Source organism: Zea mays, chromosome 10, assembly GCF_902167145.1.
Source record: "Zea mays cultivar B73 chromosome 10, Zm-B73-REFERENCE-NAM-5.0, whole genome shotgun sequence".
NCBI classification, from domain to species: Eukaryota; Viridiplantae; Streptophyta; class Magnoliopsida; order Poales; family Poaceae; genus Zea; species Zea mays.
This window is the reverse complement of record NC_050105.1, coordinates 13,109,119-13,134,674: the sequence shown is the minus strand read 5'-3', so window position 1 is coordinate 13,134,674 and position 25,556 is coordinate 13,109,119. Positions and strand designations below refer to the sequence as shown.

The following is a 25,556-nucleotide window of genomic DNA, read 5'->3' as shown; positions in this document are numbered from 1 at the left end:
CTTGATTGTCTGTCCCAACAAACCCAGAAAATTGAGATATGTTTCCCTTTAAAAAATAATTCTGCAGAGAATCAACATAAATCTTTACTCTGAATTATCATAGCTGCAAAGGCGTTGTAGGCGACCGCGGGGAGGGGCACGACCTGTCTTGGGTGACAATACAACTTTCATCATCAGCTAAAGCAAGGTCCCCAGCGCAAAAACTATTTACAAAAATATCTGTCGTCCTCTGTCGGACAAGAGCGTCTCTCAGCGTAGTACCAAATTTTCCTCTACCGGGAAAAAGGCGAAGAAAGAAACTAACAGACAGACAGTCATTAAAAGCTCCGGCGACTATGCTCCCGCCTCCGTTGGCGATGAGCAGTTCAGGTCGAGATCGAACACGGTGGGCTTCCTCGCCGACACAGCGACCGATGGCGACGGCGACAGATCCACTACCGACGAACAGTCCGAGTCGCTCTACGCCACGGTGACCGTCGACGCCAGCTTGAGCACACGACACCCTGCTTCCGCGGTGGCTGCGGTCTGCCCGAAAAAATAGTACAGGTGCGTAACGGGGATGCTGCCAAAAGGGAAGCGTACGACGGCGGCGCCCGTGCCCGTTCCCGCGGCCGCCACGCGGTGGAACAGGTCCAGCTTGAGCGACGGCAGGAGCGGCATGGGCGCCTACGCATCACCGCCGCCGCTGACGGGGAGGGGGGGAGATGCCGTCTGGCAGTGGCATGCGCCGTCCCATCGGTGCCTGGCCCTGGCTTGCGCTCGCCTCGGCGTCGGTGCCGTGGGTTTCCACTGCGACCCTCCTCCATGTAGAGTGGAGGCATTGCCCCCGTCGCCGAGGTCGGTATCGTCGTCCTCCATGGTGAGGGGAGCGACGGCCGATTCGGCCGTTGGCTTGTGAGCGGGAGAGGAGGCGGAGGAAATGGGGAGGAGGGAGAACCTGCTGTAAATGAATAGTGGGAGAGGAGGCGAAGGAAACTGGGAGGGGGCACGGACTGCCAACATGCGGCCACTCATCGGAGACTGTATGGATGGGAGAGGCAGAACCATGGTGCACGCGGTCTACACTAAGATCTTATAGAGTAGTAAAAATTAGGGACAGAGGCGGAGGGCCCATTGTGGCTAAGTATAGCTTAAGCCATACCTAATTGAGAAAGACGATAATAATCACAAATCATATAATTCACAACTCGCACTTGCACTTTAAGTATTAAGAAGTCATTTAAGTATAATGATAGACAAATGCAATTGTCTAGATCTCCAAGACTTATCTAGGAAAATTATAAGTATAATATTGTATTATCTATTTTTTTACTGCGCACATGTTTCTTAACAATTTATTCTAATTTTAGACAATGTTCTACTTTTATATATGTTTGTGCATTTTTATTTTGCAATTTAATTGGTTTGTGTGCTAAATATTATACGAAGTAGAGCAATACCAAAAAAAATTTATCCGTCCTCCGCCACTGATTAGGGAGAAGATAGAGTTGAGAATCATAACAGAGAAGCCTGTTAAAACGAGTGTCATAATAGAAAAAAAAACTCCAAATCGTTCCCGACAGCACGCGACCGACCCGTGCTCCGCTTCACCATATCAGCAACTTCCCCTCGTCTGCCTCGGCCTCGGGCTCGCATCCGCCCTCGACCTCGGCCGTTCTTCCTCCTGTTCCCGCCGCCGTCCGCCGCCGCCGCTGCTTGGCGGCCGCCTCTCTCACACCCACCGCAGTGCGGGCGACGAGGACCCCATGACTATGATGACGCCGCCCCCTCTCGAGGTACGTGCTCTCATACAAAAGCTAGCTCGCCCCGATCTCCGCGGCCAGCCCCCCTCGCCGCCGCGCCGATGAGGGTGCTCGGGTGCGCGCCAAGGTTTACGCGCCGAGCTGGATCTGACTCCTCAGCCCGCGCTCTTCCCTCCTCGCAGCAGCAGCAGGGGGACGAGATGCTGGTGCCGCACCAGGAGCTCCCTGTCGCTGGCCCAGAACCTGCCCCACAGCCGATGGAAGGTGAGGACTTGAGCCTTCTCTCGCCCTCTGTGCTTGTGTTGGTGTGTTTATGTGTTTCAGTTCTCGTTGATGTCATCTCACACGTGGTGGTTGCTGTCGTGGTTGCTGCTGCTAGTTGTTGCGCAGACAGAACCCGCCAACACAGCGGAGACCCAGCCACCCGAGGACCCGCAGACGTCGCGCTTCACCTGGACAATTGAAAGCTTCAGTCGTCTTAACACTAAGAAGCACTACTCTGATGCGTTCGTCGTTGGAGGATACAAATGGTGACCTTTTGGATCCCTTGCCACTGTGACCGCTACTGGAAGCATGGGTAGATGTCTGGAGAGTTTTAATGGACGTGCTACTTTTTGCTTGCAGGCGTGTGCTAATTTTCCCCAAGGGGAACAATGTGGATCACTTATCGTTGTATTTGGATGTTGCGGATTCTGGGAGCCTCCCATATGGGTGGAGCCGGTATGCTCAGTTCAGCTTGGCTGTTGTGAATCAGGTCCACCCAAAGTATACAATTCGGAAAGGTATCTCTTTCTTCATTTAATGGTCTTATGCTTGTCTTGTGAATGCCATTCCATCATGGAAGTTTTAAGGGCTATAATTTACAAGTCTTCAACTGAGCTGGAACATGATGAGTCCATTGCAGCTATTTGATCATTGACACTTGTCAAACTTTTATCATGATAGCATGATGTTATATCTGGAATGAGGTGCACATTCTATTTGCCCATAATTACAACTAATATACAAAATCATAGACAAGGGTGAATCTCTTTCCCTATGTTATTCTGAATCAGGATATGTGTATGAAGCACATGCGTGGTACATAAAGTTTTTAAGTTCAATATAATGTTTATTTTAAGTTACTTTAATTTTTAAGGGGATTAATTCACTTCTAGTTTTTTTCATATTTACTTGATTTCTGTAGGATGTTCCTCAGCTGCGTGTCTTTTTCTTAACATTTTTGGCAAAGTGACAACTCAAACTAGCGTCTCAACTCTCATGTGTGCTTGTCATCTTTACTGCATTTGTTATCTTTGAAAAAAAGATTTCTTTGCAAATAGCTGCATTAATATTTTTGAATGTGCCTTTTGTTAGGATGTATGTAGATCATCAATCACATACAGAGTTGATTATTGTTATAGTGCCATTTGTTATAGTGCATGGTATATATATATATATATATATATATATATATATATATATATATATATATATATATATATATATATATATATATATATATATATATATATATATATATATATATATATATATATATATATATATATATATAATGCAATTTGAAACTTGCAAAGATGTATGGATAGGGAATACCGGACCCACATTGCTGCCTCATGAACAATCATTTTTCAAAACTGTGGATTGCAGTTGTGTTTATTTAGATTTCCCAAAAACTCCTAAAAGTTTGTTTCTTACTTTGAACTTTGCTGCTCAGTTACTGAGACAGTTGCTTGAAGCTCCAACCTCCGGTTCAGTTGCTAATAATCTAGCAAGTGATGTATAAATACTATAATTATTTTCCGACAAGGGTTTGATTGCCAACCTTTTTTTCATAAATTTCTTCAATCAGGCATTTTTATGTGTTATTATAATACCTTTACTTTTTTTAGTTACATCGAGTTTCTCACTATTTCTAGAACATTTCTTTTGGTTGAATCTATATGTTGGTCCCATGTTTGGCAGATACCCAGCACCAATTTAATGCACGCGAGAGCGACTGGGGTTTCACATCGTTTATGCCTTTGAGTGACCTATATGACCCAAACAGGGGTTATCTTGTGAATGACACTGTTGTTATCGAAGCTGAGGTTGCTGTCCGCAGAATGGTTGATTATTGGACTTATGACTCGAAAAAAGAAACAGGTTTTGTAGGTCTTAAGAATCAAGGTGCTACCTGTTATATGAACTCTCTCCTTCAAACGTTATACCACACACCATATTTTAGAAAGGTGAGATCATTCGTTGTTCTGTTCTACATGTTTCTCTAAGTGCCTGAATTTGAACCAATTTATTGAAATGTTTTCATAGGCTGTATATCATATGCCAACAACTGAGAATGACATGCCATCTGGGAGTATTCCTTTAGCCCTGCAGAGCCTTTTTTACAAGCTCCAGTATAGCGACAACAGTGTAGCGACGAAAGAGTTGACCAAATCCTTTGGATGGGATACTTATGATTCTTTCATGCAGCATGACGTGCAAGAACTCAACAGAGTTCTTTGTGAGAAACTGGAAGATAAGATGAAGGTAAATATGAAAATAATGAATTATCAATACATCTAAAAGGACAGACCGAGTGTTGTCAGCTCCCACATGAATGGGGTCTAGGGAAGGAATAACCGAGGCAAGCCTTAATCCCGTATTCTTAAAGAGAGGCTGCGTCAGACCTTTGACTCAGTGGGAAGACTTCTCACCACTACGCTAGGCCTGCCCTTTGAATTATGAATACAGCAATTTACTTTTTATTAACTTTCTTTCTCCACAGGGAACTGTTGTGGAAGGAACAATTGAACAATTATTTGAAGGCCACCACATCAATTACATTGAGTGCATTAACGTGGACTACAAATCTAGCAGAAAAGAATCATTTTACGGTAGGCTGTCATTTAATTGTACTTGATGAAAACCATATATTTATCTATGATATATAAATAAGAGTGCCTATGTCATGGCTTGCAGATCTACAACTTGACGTGAAAGGTTGTCGTGATGTTTATGCATCATTTGATAAGTATGTGGAAGTGGAGCATCTAGAGGGTGATAACAAATACCATGCGGAGCAATATGGCTTACAGGTTCCCACAAATCCTGTTCTATTCATGGCTTTGTAGCTGGATATTTAGGTGTATTAGATGCTGATTACCTGATTTTCAGAGTTTTAGGAAAGTTCCTGGTATTTCAATGAAATTACATAATTCTTTCATAATGTCTTATGTTGTTTTTGGAGAAGGCTAAACCTCGGTCTGGCCTTTATAGAAAGCTTAACCAGCACCATCTGTTGTACTGGGGTTACCAGTTTATGAACGAAAAACACAACCATCTAGCGCCACGGTAATTCCATCCTCTCCTTGCCAAAGAAAAATACCCCCAGTTCTCCCATTCACTCTAGCAAACACCAGACACATATTCTAGGATGCCAACAGAACAGAAGATGTGCAACATGAACCAGAACACACTCAGAGCACTTTACTACATCTGGACAAAAAAAAATGTGTGGATTATTATCAGTTCGGTTATGATTATCTTTTTTGACCTTTTTTTGTTATTATAGTTGCACCTTAATTTCAATCTTATATTGTTTTCAGGATGCAAGGAAAGGTGTGCTCTTCCTTGATTTCCCTCCAGTTTTGCAGCTTCAACTGAAGCGTTTTGAATATGATTATATGCGTGATACAATGGTTAAGGTCAGAACCTTGCTGAATACCGCCATCAAAATGATAAACCACTTCTGTACATCTTTATCATTGTTACAAGCCGATAGATTTTTTAATTGAAATGCTGGTTGTCATGACATGCCAACGGGCTTGGCACTGACCAAATTGTAAGGCTTTAGATTGATATTAGCAGCAGCAACAATAACAACAAAGCCTTTTTTTGTCTCGAACACGCAGGAGAACTGCATATCATTATATTAATAAGGAAGTAAGAAGGGTCTAAAGCAGACCCAATACATGTCGCCTAGAGGCAGACAAAGACAAAGACAAAAAAGGAAGGGAAAATAAAAAGAGGGATGGGGGCGGGAGGGGTAAAGGAGAGGGGGTGACCCTAGAACCCGGTTCTAAGGCCACCAGCCTCTAAGGCCCCTGGCCCCGGCCATACTCCAAACAACAGCTTCATCGTGGATCTTTTGCAATATCGTGCTAATGTTCGGAGAAGCTGCTTCAAACACACAAGTGTTTCTATGTTTCCAAATTTTCCAAGCCACTAGATCACCAAGGAATTGAATCCTTTCTTCTGTGGTTGAGGCACTCTATCCTCAGATTCTCTCCACCAATCCTGCAGCACGAGAAACAAGTCCCAAGCAAGTTGGGGTAGGCTAGAGTTAAAACTCAATGAAACCCACAAGTCAAGGTTCGAGCACATGGATAACTGTTTTCCATGCACTAATATTCAAGGCTAAATTTTCGGGTTTATTCCATCCTTTCTAGTCTCTTTACTCGCCTTAGGACCCCACTCCACACCGGTGCCTCTAGAGGTCTCTATTCGACATATCCAAACCATCTCAACCGATGTTGGACAAGCTTTTTTCAATTGGTGCTATCCCTAGCCTATCACATATATCATCATTTTGGACTTGATCCCTTCCTGTATGGCCACACATCCAATGCAACATACACATTTCCGTAACACTTACCTGCTGAACATGGTGTCTTTTGTAGGCCAGCATTATGTACCATGTAACATAGCAGGTCAAATCGTCGTCGTATAAAACTTGTCTTTTAGCTTCTGTGGTACCTTCTTATCATATAGAACGACAGGTACTTGACACCACTTCATCCATCCTGCTTTGATTCTATGGTTGACATATTCATCAATATCCCAGTCTCTCTATAGCATTGATCCTAAATACCTAATGGTCTCCTTTTTTGGGCACTACTTTACCTTCCAAACTAACATCTCCTCCCTCATGTGTAGTAGTGCTAGTGCCGAAATCACATCTCATATATTTGATTTTAGCTCTATTGTGGCTAAAATCTTTGGAGCTTGGAGTCTCCCATCCAATGTTTTCGAGTCGAGAAAACGAGTCGAGTCGTGCAGTTACTGACTAGTAGACTAGTCAAGACTAGGACAAATTAGTCGTGACTAGTCGAACATAAGTCGGTGGTTATATTTTTTCAACTTTCTATATATGCTAAGACTAAAAACATGCTGGAACACTAAAAAACACCTTGTTTGGTATATATTCATCCATCTCCATCTTCTACAATATATCATTAAATATTGAATATAGTCTTGTAGCAAGTCTTCTATTGTTCTCTCTGGTTTCGAAGAACTTGTTTGGATTCAAAAACAATGTTGCTCTATACAGATTGGTATCCATCTGACTGTCCCACCTCTTATCAACAAAAGAAATTACTTCATCTATTATTCTTTCTTTGTGCTCCAAAGCATTTTTTGATGCCCTTTTTTTCATGGTCCATGGCAGCCCACATGTCAGCCATTGTTGGTCTCTGATCACCATCAACTATCCTCAAGAATATTAGAATATGTTGTTGAAGCTCTCATGCAATCTTCTACTGCTTGCCAAAATGCACAGTGACAAACAACACGAGCATTTTCTACTTCAGTGTTCTTCATTTTGCTCTAACACCATTCACTACTAACAAAGAGAGCTTTCAATCCTTGTCTTTGTTTCCACATATTAGCCAATGTAAGGAAGGATGTTGCAAACAGAGTAGTTGCATGCCTCACAAGATCTGTACCATTTGTCTTGGTCCTCATCAAGTCATGACTCATTCCATATCCATAGATAAATAAGGTAGAAAACTTGTCCATTAGCATCCTACCTACTAGGGTTGAGATGGCTGGGTGGGCTCACATTTTTATACCTAGGCCCAAATAAGTCGCCCGACTCAACTGCTGTGACTAGTCGTGTCTAGTCGACGAGTCGAGCGACTAGTAGAGAAAGTCGAGTCGTTCAGATTGACTATCACCTTTGCACCGACTTTTTGACTAGTCGTCGACTAGTCGCCCGACTTTAAAACCTTGCTCTCGCCACAACTCTAGTTTTCTATTTACTCCTGTCCTGCCCGACTTTCATCAGCTTGCATTGCATCGTCCACAAAAAGCATGCACTATGGGATGTCCCATTTTATGTACCTTCTGACCTTATCCATCACCAAGGCAAAAAGCTGAGGGCTCAAAGTTGATCTTTGATGTAGTCCTATTCTAATCGAGAAGTCAATTGTGTCCCTATCACTTGTTTGAACACGTCACGACATTGTTGTACATGTCTTTAATGAGTCCAACGTAATTTGTTGAAACTTTATGTTCGTCCAAAGCCCACCACATAATATTCCTTGGTATTTTGTCATAAGCCTTCTCTAAATCAATGAAAATTGTATGTAGGTCCTTCTACTCCCTAGTTCCTATACTGCTCCATCACTTGTCTTATTAAGAAAATGGCTTCCATGGTTGACCTTTCGGGCATGAATCCATATTGGTTCAAAGAGACCTCGTTATTCCTCAGACATTGCTCAATAACTCCCTCCCATAGTTTCATAGTATGGCTCATCAACCTAATTCCTCAACAATTAGTACAATTTTGAATATCTCCCTTATTCTTGTAGATTAGTACTAATACACTTCTCCACTTGTTAGGCATCTTGTTCGACCGGAAGATGTGGTTGACCAACTTAGTTAGCCAAATTATAGCTGTGTCCCTGAGACATGTCCATACCTCAATTGAGATACCATAAGGGTCCATCGCCTTACCCCATTTTATCTTTTTTCAATGCCTCTAACGTCAGATTCTTGGATCCTAAGCACAAAGCGTCTATTGCTATCACCAAAAGAGATCCAACTAAAAGGTTGGATCCTCATCTTCCATATTGAACAATTTGTTAAAATACTCACAATCTATGTTTGATTCTTATCCTCCATCACTAATAGGTGCTCTATTTCATTCTTATTCCTTAATGCACTTAACTTTTGAAGTCCCTTGTTTTCCTCTCATGGACCCTAGCCATCCTATATATGTCATGTCTCCTTCCTTCGTGCTCAAATGTTGTTAAAGATTCTCATATGCCCTACCCTTTGCCACACTTACAATTCGCTTTGCAATCTTCTTTGCTTCGTTGTACTTCTCTATGTTGTCCATACTCCTATCATGATACAAACGCATGTAGTATTCTTTTTTCTCCTTAATAGCCCTTTGGACTTTTTTTATTCCACCACCAAGTATATTTAGCTTTGCCTCCACACCCTTTAGTTGCTCCACACACCTCTGAGGCCACCTTCCGAATGCAGGTTATCATCTTCTCCCACATGTTGTTTGCGTCACCTTCCTTCCAAGTGCCCTCTTTAATGGCCCTTTCCTTGAAGACTTTTGCCTTCCCCTCTTCCATTTTCCACCACTTTGTTCTCATAATCTTGGCTTGTTTATCCCTACGAGCAAGCACCTGAAAACAAAAGACCGCCACCACAAGCTTATGTTGAGAGACAACACACTCCCTAGGTATCATCTTACAATCCAAGCACGCTCGTTTGTCTTCTCTTCTAGCGAGGACAAAGTCAATCTAACTATAGTGTTGGCCACTATTATATGTCACTAAATGGGAGTCTCTTCCTAAAGGAAGTGTTGGCTATCAATAGGTCAAAAGCTACCGCGGTCCAAGACTTTCTCTCCCTCTTGATTCCTACCACCGTACCCAAAACCTCCATGAACTGCGTCGAAACCTGCACTTGTACCTACATGCCATTGAAGTCACCTCCTATGAAACACTTCTCACTAATAGGTATAGCTCTAACCATGCCATCTAACTATCTAAGTCTTCTCACTAATAGGTATAGTCCTCTCATCGTGGTCTATTTTGGGGGCATAGGTGCTAATTATGTTCAAGACCAAATCACCCACGACAAGCTTGACTAAGATAATCCTATAACCTTGCCTTATCACATTTACCACACTGTTATTGAGGCTCTTATCAATCAAAACTCCTATATTTCTATTTGTAGTTGTCCCTATGTACCAAAGCTTGAAGCCAGTATTGCCCACCTTCTTCGCCTTCCGACCATTCTATTTAGTCTCTAGGACGTATAAGATATTTACACGCCTCTTAGTTGCTGTCTCAACTAATTCCCTTAACTTATCTGTAAGTGATCCTATGTTCCAACTATCTAGACAAATTCTAATTGGTTCGACTAGCTTCCTTACCCTTCGTATGTGTCGATGATGTGAAGACCCTTGCACATTTTTCACTACACCTGGACATCGATGTAGCGCACCACTTAGGCAGTAGCAACCTGATCCTTGCTCAGTTGACACTGTGCCCAAATCATGACACGACACATCACTAAGGGGGTGTTGACCTGGCCCTTGTCCATTTAACACCATACCCGTGTTCCAAATTTCCAATATGGCGCATGGCTAAAAGGGTTACACCCCCACCGATGTGAGTAGTTTTATGATGTGGTAATTGAAACCTCCAACACCTTGTATTATATATAAATTCGTTATTTAGATATGCACATGTTTAGGGTTGTTTCTTGGGCGTGTTTGATGGATCTTTTTTCAGTTTTCTGTGTTTTTTGCCTCCTTAAGGAGACCTTTGTATCAGGTCTCTTTGACCTTTGTTTCTTTTCTTCTTAATATAATGAGGCGCAGTTCTCCTGCGTCTTCGAGAAAAAAATATGCATATGTTACCCTGAGTAAACCATGCCTCATTCAGACAAAAATCGCGATCAATTTTTCGTAGCCCTGGTTCTTTCTTTTGTTAGGATTATCTGTTTCATGTTCTTGTTTGCCTCATTCAGTTTTCTGTTGTCTATGTGTGGCTTGCTCAAGCAATCAACATTAGATGTCTTTCGTTTAAGAAATGGTGAATAAGATTATCTAGGATTGGTAATAAAGAACTACCTACTTCTGCAGATTAATGACCGCTATGAATTTCCTCTTCAACTTGACCTTGATAGAGACAATGGAAAATATCTTGCTCCAGATGCAGATCGAAGTATTAGAAACCTCTATACACTTCATAGGTAATTTATTTATCATAAACTGTTCCAATTCTTTGAATGGTATATATGTACAACAACTATAGTTGGAGAATGAAACCCTAACCCTAACTCAGAGTTGAAAGTTGTATTAATAGACTCAGGTTGTTGGGCCTGGCCCATTACACATGGTATAACTGTAATTACAAGGGGCTAACCCCAAAACCCTTAATGGGTACTCTAACACCCCCCGCAGTCTCAACTTTATCCTGTACAGATGTTGAGAATGGAACGAAAATCGACGAATACAATCGACGGTAGCCCCTTGGTGAAGATGTCGGCGAACTGCAGTGTGATGGGGAAGCTGAGAACCCGAACTTCACCGGCAACGACACGCTCGCGAACGAAGTGCAGGTCGATCTTCACGTGCTTCGTGCGATGATGTTGCACGGGATTGGTGGAGAGTAGACCGTGCTGATGTTGTCGCAGTAGACGAGGGTGACACGCTTAAGGGGGCTGTGGAGCTCCTGGAGAAGCTGGCGCAGCCAGGAGGCCTTTGCCATGCCGTTGGCCACAGCGCGGTACTCGGCCTCTGCGCTGGAGCGGGAGACGATAGGTTGCCGCTTGGCGACCCAGGAGACAAGGTTGGCGCCCAGGAACACGGCGTAACCGGAAGTGTACCGGCGCGTGTCGGGACATCCAACCCAGTCAGCGTCGGTATAGACCACGAGCTTCGATGTCGGGGAGGGTCGGAGTAGAAGGCCTTAGTCGAGACTCGAGAGAGCCGTGGAGGTAGCGCAAGATCCGTTTGAGAGCGGTGAGATGGGGCTCCCTCGGGGTGTGCATGTGTAGGCACACTTGCTGGACGACATAGGAGATGTCGGGCCTGGAGAAGGTCAGGTACTAGAGGGCGTCGGTCAAGCTCCGGTAGGACGTCGCGTCGGCGATTGGGGGCCCGTCGTCCTTAGAGAGCTTCGCCTGAGTATCGACAGGTGTGGAACAGGGCTTGCAGTCGGACATGCCAGCCCATTCCAGGATGTTGATGGCGTACTGGCGTTGGTGGAGGAAGAGACACTGAGGCCGGCGCTCGACAGTGATCCCGAGAAAGTGGTGAAGAGGCCCTAGGCCCTTTATCGTGAACTCCCGCTGAAGGGCGCCGATCGTGCGCTGTAGAAGGTCGGCGGTGGATGCCATGAGCACAATGTCGTCGACATAGAGCAAGACGTAGATGGTGTCATCGCCGCGCCGGTAGATGAACACGGACATGTCCGACTGGGCCTCGACGAAGCCGATGGATGCCAAGTAGGAGGCGAAGCGACTGTACTAGGTCCGCGACTCCTGCTTGAGGCCGTACAGGGAGCGATTCAGCCGACAGACCAGATCGGGACGGGCGGAGTCGACGAAGCCAATGGGCTTCGCAGTAGACAGTCTCCGTCAGAGTGTCGTGGAGGAAGGCATTCTTGACATCGAGCTGATGAATCGCCCAGTCTCGGGAGGGAGCGAGGGTGAGAACGGCCCGAACGGTGGCGAACTTGACGACGGGGCTAAAGGTCTCGTTGTAGTCGACTCTGGGGCGTTGGGTGAAGCCCCGAAGGACCCAACGGGCCTTGTAGCGGTCGAGGGAGCCATTTGAGGTCAGCTTCTGGTGAAAAATCCACTTGCCGGTGACCATGTTGGTGCCTGGTGGACGCGACACCAGGTCCCAGGTGTGATTGGCCAGCAGGGCCGCGTACTCCTCCATAGCGTGACGCCAGTGGGGGTTGCGAGGGTGGCACGAATTGAGGAGGGGACCAGGGAGGCGTCCAAAGGAGCGCCAGCCGTCAGGATCAGCCGATCGACGTGTCGGAGAACGCTGACTGCGCGGCGAGTCACCATCGGGTGGATGTGCCCATGGACGCGGTGGATGGCGACCGGGTGGTACACGGGAGGCTCGGTGCGGGCCGACGGGTCGTCGGGAGCCGAGGGAGTGGCACGCTCGCGGCAGTGGTAGACGAGGGCGGGGTCGGCGAAATGAGTCGCGCTCGTCAACGGTGCTGGTTCGGCGGGGGCCGAGGGAGTGGCTTGCCTGCGGCGGTGGTAGACGAGGGCGGGGTCGGCGAAGCGGGCCACTCTTGTCAATGGGGCCGCACATGGCATGGGAGGGGTCGCTTAGGGCCGCGCGTGGCGCGGGAAGAGACGCAAGCGGAGGCGTCGAGGCCGCGCGTGGCGCAGGTAGAGGCACGAGCGGAGGCGTCAGAGCCACGCGTGGTGCGGGTAACGGCGCAGGGCGGGGCATCTGGGCCTAGGGAAAAGCGAGCGTGAGCGACTGGGGTGGAGGGGGAACCGGATCAGACTCAAGGAGAGAGTTTAGATTGGTGGGTGGGGAGGAGCCAGCAAGGGGAAACACATCTTTGTCGAAAACAACGTGACTAGAGATGAGTATGCGGTGGGTGACGAGGTCAAGACAACGATACCCCTTGTGTTCAGGGGAGTAACCGAGGAAAAGACAACGAGTGGAGTGGGGAGATGACTTGTGGGGAGCGGTGGCGGAGGTGTTAGGATAGCAGGCACGACCGAAGACACGAATGTGGTTGTAGGAGGGCTAGAGGGGGCTGTACCGTACAGGGCAAAGTGGGGAGTGGGGTGGCTCACCACCTTCGAGGGGAGGCGGTTGAGGAGATGGGTAGCGCCGACGGGATGGGAGGGTGCGGCCGACTGTGAACAGTGCCAGCTGCGGGACTGTAGCAGCGCCTACAATGGCGGCTGTGGGGTGGGATGAAGGGGAGAAGAGAGAAAACTGGCTCTAGTACCAATTGGAGAATGAAACCCTACCCTAACTCAGGGTTGCGAGTTGTATTAATAGACTCAGTTGTTAGGCCTGGCCCATTACACAGGGGTATAACTGTAATTACGAGGGGCTAACCCCGAAATCCTAAACAGGCACTCTAACAGCTATAATGAAGAAACCTAATCCATGTATATAGAAATGTGAAATTCCAACCAGTGTGATACTCATTTAAAGATGCCCAGAAATTGGCCAATAAACTGAATGTATGCAACATTTTATCCTTTTGCCCTACATAGAAAATGTGCAAATTTGAAAAAAAATGCTGTATTCTTTGTGCTGACAGTTTATTTTCACATTATTCATGTATTCTTATGACAGTATGCATACAGATAGGATCCATTTTTTCTATGCTGATGTTGCCTGTATCTTTTTTTTGTTCAGTGTTCTTGTTCATAGTGGAGGAGTACATGGTGGCCACTACTATGCTTTCATTCGGCCGACACTCTCGGATCAGTGGTGCGTTTCAATCTCATGAGTTTCTGTTCATTGTGGTAGATGTGTCCTGTGATACAGTTTGCCTTACAATTTTCTGTCATGCACCATTATTCTGGTTGTGGCCCATCATATTGAAGCTTAAGACATATTTGTGATTCTTAAAATGCTCCATGCTGCTGTTACCTTGGAATAATTTGTGGGAAGATAACCTCTCAGTTAGACTTGATGTCTCATATATACAGCATTACAGCATATGGGCTGTATGGGTCTAGAATAGATGGGCGTGATATATATGTAACAGCTGCGTGATATGAACTGGGTATATTTACACTTTGCCATGCTCATAACTTGAGTCTACTCATTTCTGGCTTTATCACCATCTTGTGTCTGGTGTCAACATGCAATGTAATCCTCTGAATCTGTTGGTTAGCTTTATCATCTTCTATCAGCTACACTGTAGATTGACTGTTCACAGTGATAAAGAGCCTTCTTTCACAGTAATATCTTATTTAACCAGATGGCACATGGAGTCACATTCTTTGCTTATGAGCACATTATCATCCAGTTACTATATCTTTGAAGTTTGAAAACGTTATACAAATACCATCTCTATGGTTTTTTTCTGGTTGGTTTGCAGGTACAAATTTGATGATGAGCGGGTTACAAAAGAAGACACTAAAAAGGCACTTGAAGAGCAGTATGGGGGTGAGGAAGAGGTAACATTCTTTATGACAAATGTTCATTCAATACAATACTTGCGGACTTGTATTAACTTTCCTCTTATTTCTTCTTTGTATGGAACAGTTGCCTCAAATAAACCCTGGTTTCAATAACACGCCATTTAAATTCACAAAGTATTCGAATGCCTACATGCTTGTCTATATACGTGAGAGTGACAAAGAGAAAATAATGTGTAATGTCGATGAGAAGGACATCGCTGAGCATTTGCGGGTAAGTAGTTCGGTAGTTCCTGTATACTTTCCCACTTTTCTTTGTATCATCTTGTATTTTTGTTGAAGATAGTGATTGATTGAACTATTCTTTTACAGATAAGGTTGAAGAAAGAACAAGAAGAGAAAGAACACAAGAAGAAGGAGAAGGCTGAAGCTCATCTCTACACTATCATAAAGGTCTGATCTTGTTTCAGTCATACCAGCAGCTAAGTGCCTAAGTTCTCTCTTGGTGACTCCTCTTGATAGAACTTTTTGTGTAAAAATGAAAATAGATCGCTCGAGACGAGGACTTAAAGGAGCAAATCGGTAAGAATATATATTTTGATCTGGTGGACCATGAAAAAGTTCACAGTTTCCGCATTCAGAAGCAGTTGCCTTTTACTTCATTCAAGGTATTGGCCCAAAAAACCCTACATGTTTATTTAAACCATGGCTTCATGGTTATGATTTTTGGATACTACAGTCCTCTTTGTAAGAGATTGAGCTGCTACAGTCCTATTCTGTTGCAATTCTATCTTAAAAAATTAAAATGGACACCTACCAGAAATAGTCAGCAAACTTGCTTTATAGTCTGGCTGATTAATGGTTTTCATTACCACTTTGGAACATTCTATTACTGCATTCTAGATTTCATTAATTTTCTAGTTGCGCTCTATAATCTGAAGCTATAACAGTGAGTTAGTGACCATTTATTTTGGTAGTCTGATTTGATATTCAAATGAACTGTTCAGGAGGAAGTTGCAAAGGAATTTGGCATCCCTGTACAGTTTCAGCGCTTCTGGTTGTGGGCTAAGAGGCAGAACCATACATACCGGCCCAATCGTCCATTGACACCCCATGAGGAAGCACAATCAGTGAGTCATTTATTGTTTTTAGAAGTTCACACTTATAATACTTAAAAAGTACTTAAATATGTGGAATACAGTTTGGTTCATCACTTTTGATGTTCAACTGATGTTAAGTTTTATTTTCATTTCTTCTGTTTATCCTTTTTTAATTTTGTGTTCGCTTTTACCATTCTTATGAGAAAAAAATGTATCTTTTTTTATTTTCTAATATCACTTACAAGTTCTACCTTCACATGTCACTTGCAATTTGAGGACAAGAGAACTTGTGTGCATATCTTAACTTGCAATTTGAGGACAAGAGAAGTTGTGTGCATTTCTTAACGTTTCAGATTTGCTTACATGTAACATGTAGCATTAGTTTATTTGAACTCTTGATCTATAAGTTTGGTTGAATTTGTTGAATGTAGAATACTAGTATTATTGTAGTAGACAATTGCCTAAGGAGGCCCATGGAGGGGCTGCGGCAGCAGCAACCATGGGCCCGCCAAGGACGATTAGATAAGGATAGTTAGAGATAAGATTAGAAGATTAGTTGAGATTATTTAGGAGATTAGTTGAGATTATCTAGGAAGGTTATCAGTTAGTAGTTTGTTGAGAGTTTTTAGGAGATAAGGATCTCTAGCTAGATAGAGGCGGCCAGCCGGCCTATTTATGTAATCAATGGATGAGAAATAAAGCAGGCAAGAATTAGAAGGGAGAAACCCCCCTCTTGCTCGGCCGTGGGTAGAGGCCCCCGGCCGGCATTCCTGTCCATCGATAGCCCTGTCCAATCCCTCACCGATCTACCGACCATAACAACTGGTATCGGCTAGCTTGGGTTTCGATCTGATCCCATGACTTCTGCTACCAATTTCGCGGCGTCATCCTGGCAACCGGCGTCTCCATCTCCATGGACTGCGCCGCATGTCACCTTCGTCGCGCCGTCCTGGCAATCGACGTCCCCATCTCCATGGGCTGCGCCGTATGCCACCTTCGTCACGCCATCCTGGCAACCGGCGTCCCCATCTCCATGGGCAGCATCGTCTGCCAATTTTGTCACCACATCCTGGACGTCGGCGTGCCCATCTCTAGGTACAACGCCAAATTTCGCCACATCATCTTCGTTGACGGCGTCTCCGTCCCCATGGGCGACGCCACTAGGGGCAGCCACAGCTCAGCAATCACCAGCTCCATCGATGGGGGACTTGTGGACCAACATAAGGGCTGATCTCGAAAAGATGCAAGCCACGCTCCAGAAGGTTGAGCAAGGGCTACTGCAAATCAAGGTAGCAGTGCAACATGAGCAGCACCAGCTGGCGTTGTCCGCACGGCTACAGACGTCGGCGACTGTGGGCATACAAGCTGCTGCTCGTGGCTTCCTTGCACGATGGAGAGTGCGGGAGATGCGCCGGCAGATGCTCGAGGCAGCCTTGGTGACGGTTGACCTCGACACGGGGGCGCGACCTCGCCCTGTCGGACGGCTATCAACAGCGGCACCGGGCCGCTATCTCCAAGTGCGAGCATGGTACGTGTCCCGCGGGCGACGAACTTCAACTCTACGGCAGCGGCGGTAGGGAAGGCACTCCCCTCGTCATCGACAAGGGCGCACTATTTAGCGCCACCACATTCCGCTACCGGCCGCCACGAGGGCGGCTCCACTGGTTATTGTTGCGACCTACTCTAGGTGCCTGTCCATGTGCTCCCCTTTCATCCAGATGGCGTCCATGGGATCCAGGTGGCTGCACACGTGTAAGTCCAATGCGTGGAGGGTGTCCGCCTTATCTTATGGGGTCAAAAAAAATAGATTCGGAATAATAAGATAAGCCGAGATGTAAAAGGCTTGTCTTCTAGGTGTCTGGTTTTGGGTCAAATAGACTCGGTCTTTGAGCACCCGTCATGTTGCAGCTCGAGGACGAGCTGCTTGTCCAGGAGGGGTGTAGTGTCAGGGCCTAAGGAGGCCCATGGAGGGGCTGCGGCAGCAGCAACCATGGGCCCGCCAAGGACGATTAGATAAGGATAGTTAGAGATAAGATTAGAAGATTAGTTGAGATTATTTAGGAGATTAGTTGAGATTATCTAGGAAGGTTATCAGTTAGTAGTTTGTTGAGAGTTTTTAGGAGATAAGGATCTCTAGCTAGATAGAGGCGGCCAGCCGGCCTATTTATGTAATCAATGGATGAGAAATAAAGCAGGCAAGAATTAGAAGGGAGAAACCCCCCTCTTGCTCGGCCGTGGGCAGAGGCCCCCGGCCGGCATTCCTGCCCATCGATATCCCCTCCAATCCCTTACCGATCTAGCGATCAAGCAACCCCAACCATCGAATTCCCTCTCTAATCCCTCACCGATCTAGCGACCATAACAACAATAGTGATGTATTCACGTCATCACGTGGCAATATTTCAGAAATAGTGAAAAAATAATACTCCCTCCGGTGTCCTATTATTTGTCGTTTTGGACAAGGTTTGAGTCAAACTTATAAAATTTTGACTACAAATAATTATTTTGTTATTCAGTTTTGAAACTTAATATTTATATGCACCGATTTATCTTAAAAAGTATTTTAATAAAAGTATAAATGTATTAAGAGTTTATTGTATTAAAAAAACATTGGTCAAAACTATATTTTGGAGACCATGTCGTTGTCCTAAACAACAAATAATAGGACACCGGAGGGAGTATGCATCATATCTTAGCCTTTTTACTTCTTTAATTTATGCCAATTCGTTTGTCATTTTAATTTCTTTCTTTCATTGCACAGGTCGGGCAGCTTAGGGAAGTCTCAAATAAGGCACACAATGCTGAGCTGAAGCTGTTTCTGGAAGTTGAACTTGGACCGGTAAAATGTTATTTTTATTTGTCTTTTATTTTCCCTCTTGTTTATGCCTTCTAGATTTTGAGATGCTTGGTTGTTTCTAATTATTAATTATATAGGAGTTATGTCCAATTCGTCCACCTGAGAAGAGCAAAGAAGACATACTTCTTTTCTTCAAGCTTTATAATGCTGAGAAGGAAGAGCTTCAGTATGTTTCATGTTAATCTATTTGTCAATCATTCTGTTGAACTTCTATTAGAGATGACACACATGTCGACATCCTCTGCTGTTACAGTTTTGTTGGTAGGCTTTTTGTGAAGGCTCTGGGAAAGCCATCTGAAATATTGACAAAACTGAATGCAATGGCTGGATTTTCTCCAAATGAAGAAATTGAGCTGTACGAGGTGCTTCACAATTCTGTATTTATTTCTCTAGAGTACACATTCTAACTTGCTGTATGCATGTTTTCTGCCTATGTGCTCCTTGTGCTCATAAAATCTGTTAAAGTCCTTGATTGTTCGAGTGTATCCTGCTCAATAATTAATTTAATGTAGTAAAATGTTGTGCACTTAACGATGTCGTGATGATCTTCCCAAGTTGAATATTCTGATGCTTTTGACATTCTTATTCTGCAGGAAATTAAGTTTGAGCCAAATGTGATGTGCGAACATATTGACAAGAAACTTACTTTCCGCTCTAGTCAGGTTTGTGAAATTTCCCTTTTTAGATGCAGTGTTATGGTTGGCAACGTGTTTTTATGGAGGGAGCAGACTCGTGGCTGAGAACCGAGCCACGCCGTGACGTGCCAGAGCGCGGTCATCTGGAGTCTCCAGCATGTCAGGTGTTCAGTTGTTAGGATCCGATTGTTTAGGAGTTTGTTTGTTCCTTTGAGTTAGTAGCAGAGTTTGCTAGGATTTGGGTATATATATTGGCATTGGATTAATAAAAGAGGTCAACTGGAGATTGAGATTAATCTCTTCTGCTCCCTAGCTCTCTCTCGTGCAACCTCTAGACGTTGAGCACGAAGCCATGTACTCACCACCTGGCTGCTTAGCCACACCCTCTCACGTCCCACTAATACCACCTATGCCACAACAACAGCTCCGATAATCTAGTATTAGAAATGTCAGGCGCTCAGTCCACCATTGCCACCAATGCACCTACTACTTTTAAGTGTGCATATGGCTCCCCCAGTTCCCGCCCCTGCCTCCCAGCTCCTATCCCCCTTATCAACCCGTCGGCTCCTACCTTCGGCTTCTACTCCAGTCTCATCGTGTGTGGTGCCCCCATCACGACTATGGTGGGATGTTAGACTGTGTGTGTGGGGGTCGGCACCACTGTTGGGCTGCTGGCCCATTAGAGTTAGGGTCCTGTGAATCTATATATTGTACTCCATCTCCTATGCAATACATCAAGCATTACACAGTCCAACTTGGTATCAGAGGATTAGGTTTTCCTTCCTCCCACCCTACTAGTTGCCACCTCACAGCCGCCGCCAGCGGCAGCCTAGGTCCGGCCGCCCCCGCCGTTCCCGGGAGGCTGCTCCATATCCCCCAAGGGTGACACCCCCATCCCGGCCACCGGTACCTCCCCCTCCTCGCCGCCGCCGGATCTCCCTACACCGGTCGCGTGACCCCCCTCCCTCCCCCCTCCCCTCCGAAGGACACGAGCCTGCACGCCACCGCGGGCGAGCACGCGGGCGCGGGCCGCCACCGCCACGAGCAGGCGTGCGAGCGCGAGCCGCCGCCACACGACCGTGGGCGCGCGGGCATGAACGTCGCCGCCACGTAGGCACACGTGTGCCACCGTGACCCCCTTCCCCGGCCGACCCCGCCTCGTCCCTCTCCTTCGTCGACCCCCTACGCCGGCACGAATAGCAGAGGAGGTTGGGGGCGGGGCTGTCCGCCTAGATCCACGCTGCCATCGCGTCCAGGGCAGGTCGCCGCCTCTAGGGCAGGTCGCCGTGACCCGGACCTCCCCCGCACGGACAGTGCTGCGGCCGTTGGGCGCCGCCACTGACCGGGATCCGCACCGCCGCGGTCGGCGCTGCTCGCCCGCCCTCCTCACCAGGTCAAGCACCGGTGGCCCTTCCTCGCCCCGTCGACCTGTGCACGCGCGAGCGTGCAGCCACGCCACTCCGACGAGCGGGTGCCTAGCTGCAGCCAGCCACGCGCGACTAGCCGTCGCCACAGCCCTGGCTCATGTCCAGCGGCGGCGCATCCCCGTTGACCACCCCATCCCTGCCCGCTCTGGCGTCTAGCAGCGCCCCGCCCCTTTCCTTCGCTGCGCTTCTCCCGTCGCCGGCGTCACACCACCCTGCCAGGCCCGGCGTAGGCCCCTGCCCGGCTATACCCGCCCCGTCGCCCTCCCCCTTCATCACCACCATCGTTGGTTCCATTGCTGCCGTGGCCTTCCCGGTCGGATCCACGTTGCTACAGCTTTCCCGACTAGATCTGTCGCCCCTTTGGTCGGTTCGCCGTCTCTTTGGCTGAATCCGTCGCTGTCGTGGCCTTCCCGGGCGGATTCGCTGATACCCCTTCTGTTCTGCCGCGGGTGTCACCACCCTGACCGGCGCAGACGCGTGCCCTTGGTTCACCGATTCGTTCTAGGTCACCGAGCGCATTGGCGCCATCGCTTATCTTCGACACTTTCCAGAAGGCGCCTGCATCCACAATGTCTTCCATGTTGGTGTCTTTAAACCGTTTTGGAGCACTCCAGCTACGTTGCTGGCGCTGCCACCCCAGCACCATGTTCGTCTCCTTCACCGGCCTAACCGGGCCCTGCGCGCACAGCTCCGCCCTCCGCAGTAGGGTCTGGCATGTTCTGGTCCAGTGGGAACATCTGCTTACTGGAGAGCCTCTCAACAACCTTCGTGCACGTTTTCCTTCCTTTCAGCTCGCAGACGAGTTGTTCATCGAGGGAGGGAGAGATGTTATGGTCAGCAACGTGTATCAACTGAAGAAGCAGAGTCGTGGCTGAGGACCAAGCCACGCCGCGACGTGCCAAAGCGCGATCACTGGTAGTCTCCAGCACGTCAGGCGTTCAGTTCATAGGATTCAATTGTTTAGGAGTTTGTTTGTTCCTTTGAGTTAGCAGCAGAGTTTGTTAGGATTTGGGTATAAGTATTGATCACTGGATTGATAAAAGAGGTCACCTAGAGATTGAGTTAATAGCTTCCGCTCCCTAGCTCTCGCTCACATGCAACCTCCTGATGCCAAGCACGGTGTCGCGTTCTCGCTGCTGGGCTTCTGAGCCACACCCTCTTGTGTCCCACTCATACCACTTACGCCACAGCAGCGGCTCCAACATGCAAATATTCTTTTTTAGTTTTTTGGTCAACAAAGGCATCCAATGATTATTTTTGAACTTGTTTTCTTATGCTTTAGCTTGAAGACGGAGACATTATCTGTTTCCAAAAGGCTCCTGTTCCAGATGGTGATGCACAAGTGCGCTATCCAGATGTTCCTTCATTCTTGGAGTATGTTCACAATAGGCAGGTATACTTGGATACAAATCAATTCTAAGTTTTCAGCTTATCTCGTTGTTACCAAACTCTACTGTACCATTCCCTCTTATTGCACTCATTCACTGTGTTTTTGACATGATGTTCTCTCTTTGCCTTCATTTACGTATTCGTCATGAGCATGAGCACCCCAAGTCCTAACATCTTTTATGAAATTAGTATATTAGGAGGACCAAAAACCAAATTACCTTGACATGTTTGCATGCATATGTGGTTTTCTTTGTAAAATAGTTTCTCATCTATTGTTTTACAACGATAAACATTTTTATTTCTGATTTGTTTTTGCTATGAAAGCATAATTATGATTGCTGTTTCTGTGAAATGCAAACTAATTTACTGTTACTGAGTTCACTTGTAGCTTATGTGCTGTTTGTACTTTAGGTTGTGCACTTTCGGTGTCTGGACAAACCAAAGGATGATGATTTTTCTTTGGAATTGTAAGGGATTGCAAATCAAACTGATAAACTGGTTTTACATTTGAACTGCAGTTTTGAATCAACTTAAACATGTTTTTTTTCTTGTTTTCACCTAGGTCGAAGCTTCATACATATGATGATGTTGTTGAGAGAGTTGCACATCAACTTGGGTTGGATGATCCATCAAAGATACGGCTTACGTCTCACAATTGTTATTCTCAGCAACCTAAACCACAGCCTATTAGATATAGGGGGGTAGCACATCTACTGGATATGCTTGTTCATTATAATCAGGTCCAATTCTTTTTCTTGATTATTCATTAAGTGCATTACTGCATTTAAAACATTACACTGATTTATGCTACTTTCTATTTTGATGCTTCATTCCAGACTTCTGATATCTTGTATTATGAGGTTCTGGACATTCCACTGCCAGATTTGCAGCGTTTGAAAACGCTTAAAGTTGCATTCCACCATGCAACAAAAGACGAGGTCCATGTCATGTTTATCACTAGTTCTTATGTTCATATTTTATTCCTAAGCTATGTCACTGAGGCACATGATTTGTCAGGTTGTCGTTCATAGCATAAGACTTCCAAGAAATAGCACCATCAGTGATGTGATTACTGATTTGAAAACCAAGGTGATCACAAATTGTCTCAGTTTACTCAGTTACTTAGTTTCTCCTCAATTTTAATTGAATTTGAATATGATGTGTCTGCTAGTTTGCTGCATAATGACCATACCTATTTACTGCAGTATCCTTTTTTATTTAGGTTGAAGCATGTCTATAATTCTCATTTTAATGCTCAACAGGTTGAACTATCTAATCCTGACGCTGAGCTCCGCTTGCTTGAAGTATTTTACCACAAGATTTATAAGGTTCGTGCATGGTTTATCTGAAGTATTTCCTGCATGAAAGGTCCTGGCTTTTTCTAATGCAATATTCTAGAATTTCTGAACTTCTAAAATTAGTGTTATATTTTCCCTTAAATTTGACATTGTTAGGATGATATAATTATTTTCTGCAGATCTTTCCACCTCATGAGAAGATAGAGAACATAAATGATCAGTACTGGACATTACGAGCTGAGGAGGTTTGTATTGTTTCATTTTCTTGATGTTGACCCTTCGATCTATTCTAAAAAAAATACAATTATATTTACGAAGATTCATCTGTGATACTTATGTAAAGTTGTCTTGCATAACACTGCATCTGTCAATTTTGGAACAGATCCCAGAGGAAGAGAAGAATCTTGGCCCACATGATCGATTGATTCATGTTTACCATTTCATGAAAGACCCTAACCAGAATCAACAAATTCAAAATTTTGGAGATCCTTTTTTGATGGTTATTCGGGAAGGTGAGACTGCTGCAGAGGTAATGGAGCGCATCCAGAGAAAACTTAGAGTTCCTGATGATGAGTTCTCCAAGGTAATATATTATATTATTACTATTTATTATATAATGAATTTACCCAGAGCTCCCTTCCCTCACACTGATAATGCTTATTTGATCAGTGGAAGCTTGCATTCATATCCATGAACCGGCCAGAGTACCTCCAGGACACTGACGTTGTATCAGCACGTTTTCAGGCAAGTGATTTCTTCAGAATGCTTAAATGCATACCTTCTCTTGTTCACTTTGTTCATACATGATGCTTTGCTTTTTATTATACAGCGGAGAGATGTATATGGTGCTTGGGAACAATACCTTGGCTTGGAGCACACTGATACAACATCGAAACGGTCTTACACATCCAATCAGGTATGCAATGCTATTCTGTTGTGAAATGAGTGAAGTAGATGTTTGATGTGTCCATGAACTTATTCATGGTTTTGTTTGTGTCCTTCTAGCTTTACTCTCGTATGGCCAGCGCTTACGGGACTGTGATTTCTTATATCTTTTTGCCCGCTTATATACTTGTCGTTGGGTGTTTAGAAATTAGAAGGGCATGTACAACTCTGAGCCCTTGGATCGGTTTTCCAAGTATAAAAGATAGCTAAGAAACTGTATGATATAACCTTGAGCCCCGAGATCATAAATACAGTTAAGAGTGAATATGTATAGGAAGTCGTGAAGAGACAAACTCTTTCGGTATTTTTCCACTTACCCCCTTAGGGCATGTACAACCCATAGTCACAAAGTTCCCGGATCGATAGGGCTGAGAAACGTGATATGCTACCTGTGAGAGATTTTTACATGGTAAAAACAAAAATGACTCCGCGTATTCAAGTCGGGGATGATGTTCTCGGGTCGAGGGTCGCTATCACCGTACCTATTTCTTGTGACTACAACCCGAGAGGCCTTGGTTTGGTTTTCCAAGTATAAAAGATAACTAAAAAACTGTATGATACAACATAGAGCCTCTACATCATAAATGTAGTTAAAAGACTATGTGTAGAGTCGTGTAGAGACAGAATTTTCGTGAAGAGTCCGTCTCTTGATTTTTTTAATATTGTTTTTTTCAATATTGATTGCAGAATCGGCACACCTATGAGAAGCCCGTAAAAATTTATAATTGAGAAACCTTCATCAAAGTTCAATCCATTGTCAAAGGCGTCGACAGCAGCATGCCCAAGGTGATACGACGCTTCAAACAGAAAAATCTGGTATAGTATTTGCCTGTGCTAAGGCCTGCAAGGCGCAAGCCCACCAGGCCACCAATGCTGCTTCCAACCTTCATTGTTCCAAGCAACCAAGCATGTGTTTGGTTTTTCTTCGTCGTGTCGAGTATGACGGCCCCTGACAGGGTAGGTGTTTGCTTAGTTTGTAGAGCAAAGCTAGCACATAAGAAAAAATATTTTGGTAGGGGTGGGGGGCATGTATACAGGATTGTAGCCGATACTGATTGCTGAATTTGCGTCTCTTGCAGCTGTGGGAACAATGGCAGAGATTGTATAATGGGTTTGGTATAATTCTTCGTGCTGTTGAGAAACGTACGAGGATAACCCGATCAGATAGTAGAGTTTTGAGACCTGTCAAACAGAACCTTTTGAAACTAACCTACCCGTTATACCAGAAGGGCCGTTTGCAAGTCTTCTATTATACATAGTTTTTATTATATATATATATATATATGC

General features: G+C 45.2%; 1 protein-coding gene and 1 pseudogene across 1 annotated transcript; one reads left to right on the top strand and one right to left on the bottom strand.

The window, feature by feature from the left end:
* Window positions 1–333: 333 nt before the first annotated feature.
* Window positions 334–660, bottom strand: LOC118473509 (uncharacterized; annotated as a pseudogene).
* An 865-nt stretch (window positions 661–1,525) lies between these two features.
* LOC100383306 (ubiquitin carboxyl-terminal hydrolase 12) lies at window positions 1,526–25,518 on the top strand. Its single transcript, XM_020545177.2, has 31 exons — window positions 1,526–1,775; window positions 1,925–2,006; window positions 2,122–2,272; window positions 2,367–2,524; window positions 3,708–3,973; window positions 4,053–4,271; window positions 4,510–4,618; window positions 4,704–4,819; window positions 5,330–5,428; window positions 10,615–10,724; window positions 13,888–13,962; window positions 14,579–14,657; window positions 14,746–14,892; window positions 14,991–15,071; window positions 15,167–15,286; window positions 15,626–15,748; window positions 18,480–18,557; window positions 18,653–18,741; window positions 18,829–18,937; window positions 19,169–19,237; window positions 21,920–22,030; window positions 22,438–22,493; window positions 22,589–22,766; window positions 22,863–22,964; window positions 23,044–23,115; window positions 23,289–23,354; window positions 23,504–23,569; window positions 23,707–23,907; window positions 23,994–24,068; window positions 24,154–24,240; window positions 24,957–25,518. The coding sequence occupies exons 1-31, from the start codon at window positions 1,746–1,748 to the stop codon at window positions 24,996–24,998; spliced, it is 3,366 nt and encodes a 1,121-aa protein (XP_020400766.1). The 5' UTR covers window positions 1,526–1,745; the 3' UTR covers window positions 24,999–25,518.
* Window positions 25,519–25,556: the final 38 nt, after the last annotated feature.

Excerpts from the sequence above, each read along its gene's own strand:
- LOC100383306 (XM_020545177.2), top strand. The coding sequence starts at position 1,746 with ATGACTATGATGACGCCGCCCCCTCTCGAG. Across the intron at positions 1,776-1,924 it reads TGACGCCGCCCCCTCTCGAG|CAGCAGCAGGGGGACGAGAT; the intron begins GTACGTGCTCTC and ends CCCTCCTCGCAG. Across the intron at positions 22,031-22,437 it reads AGTATGTTCACAATAGGCAG|GTTGTGCACTTTCGGTGTCT; the intron begins GTATACTTGGAT and ends TTTGTACTTTAG.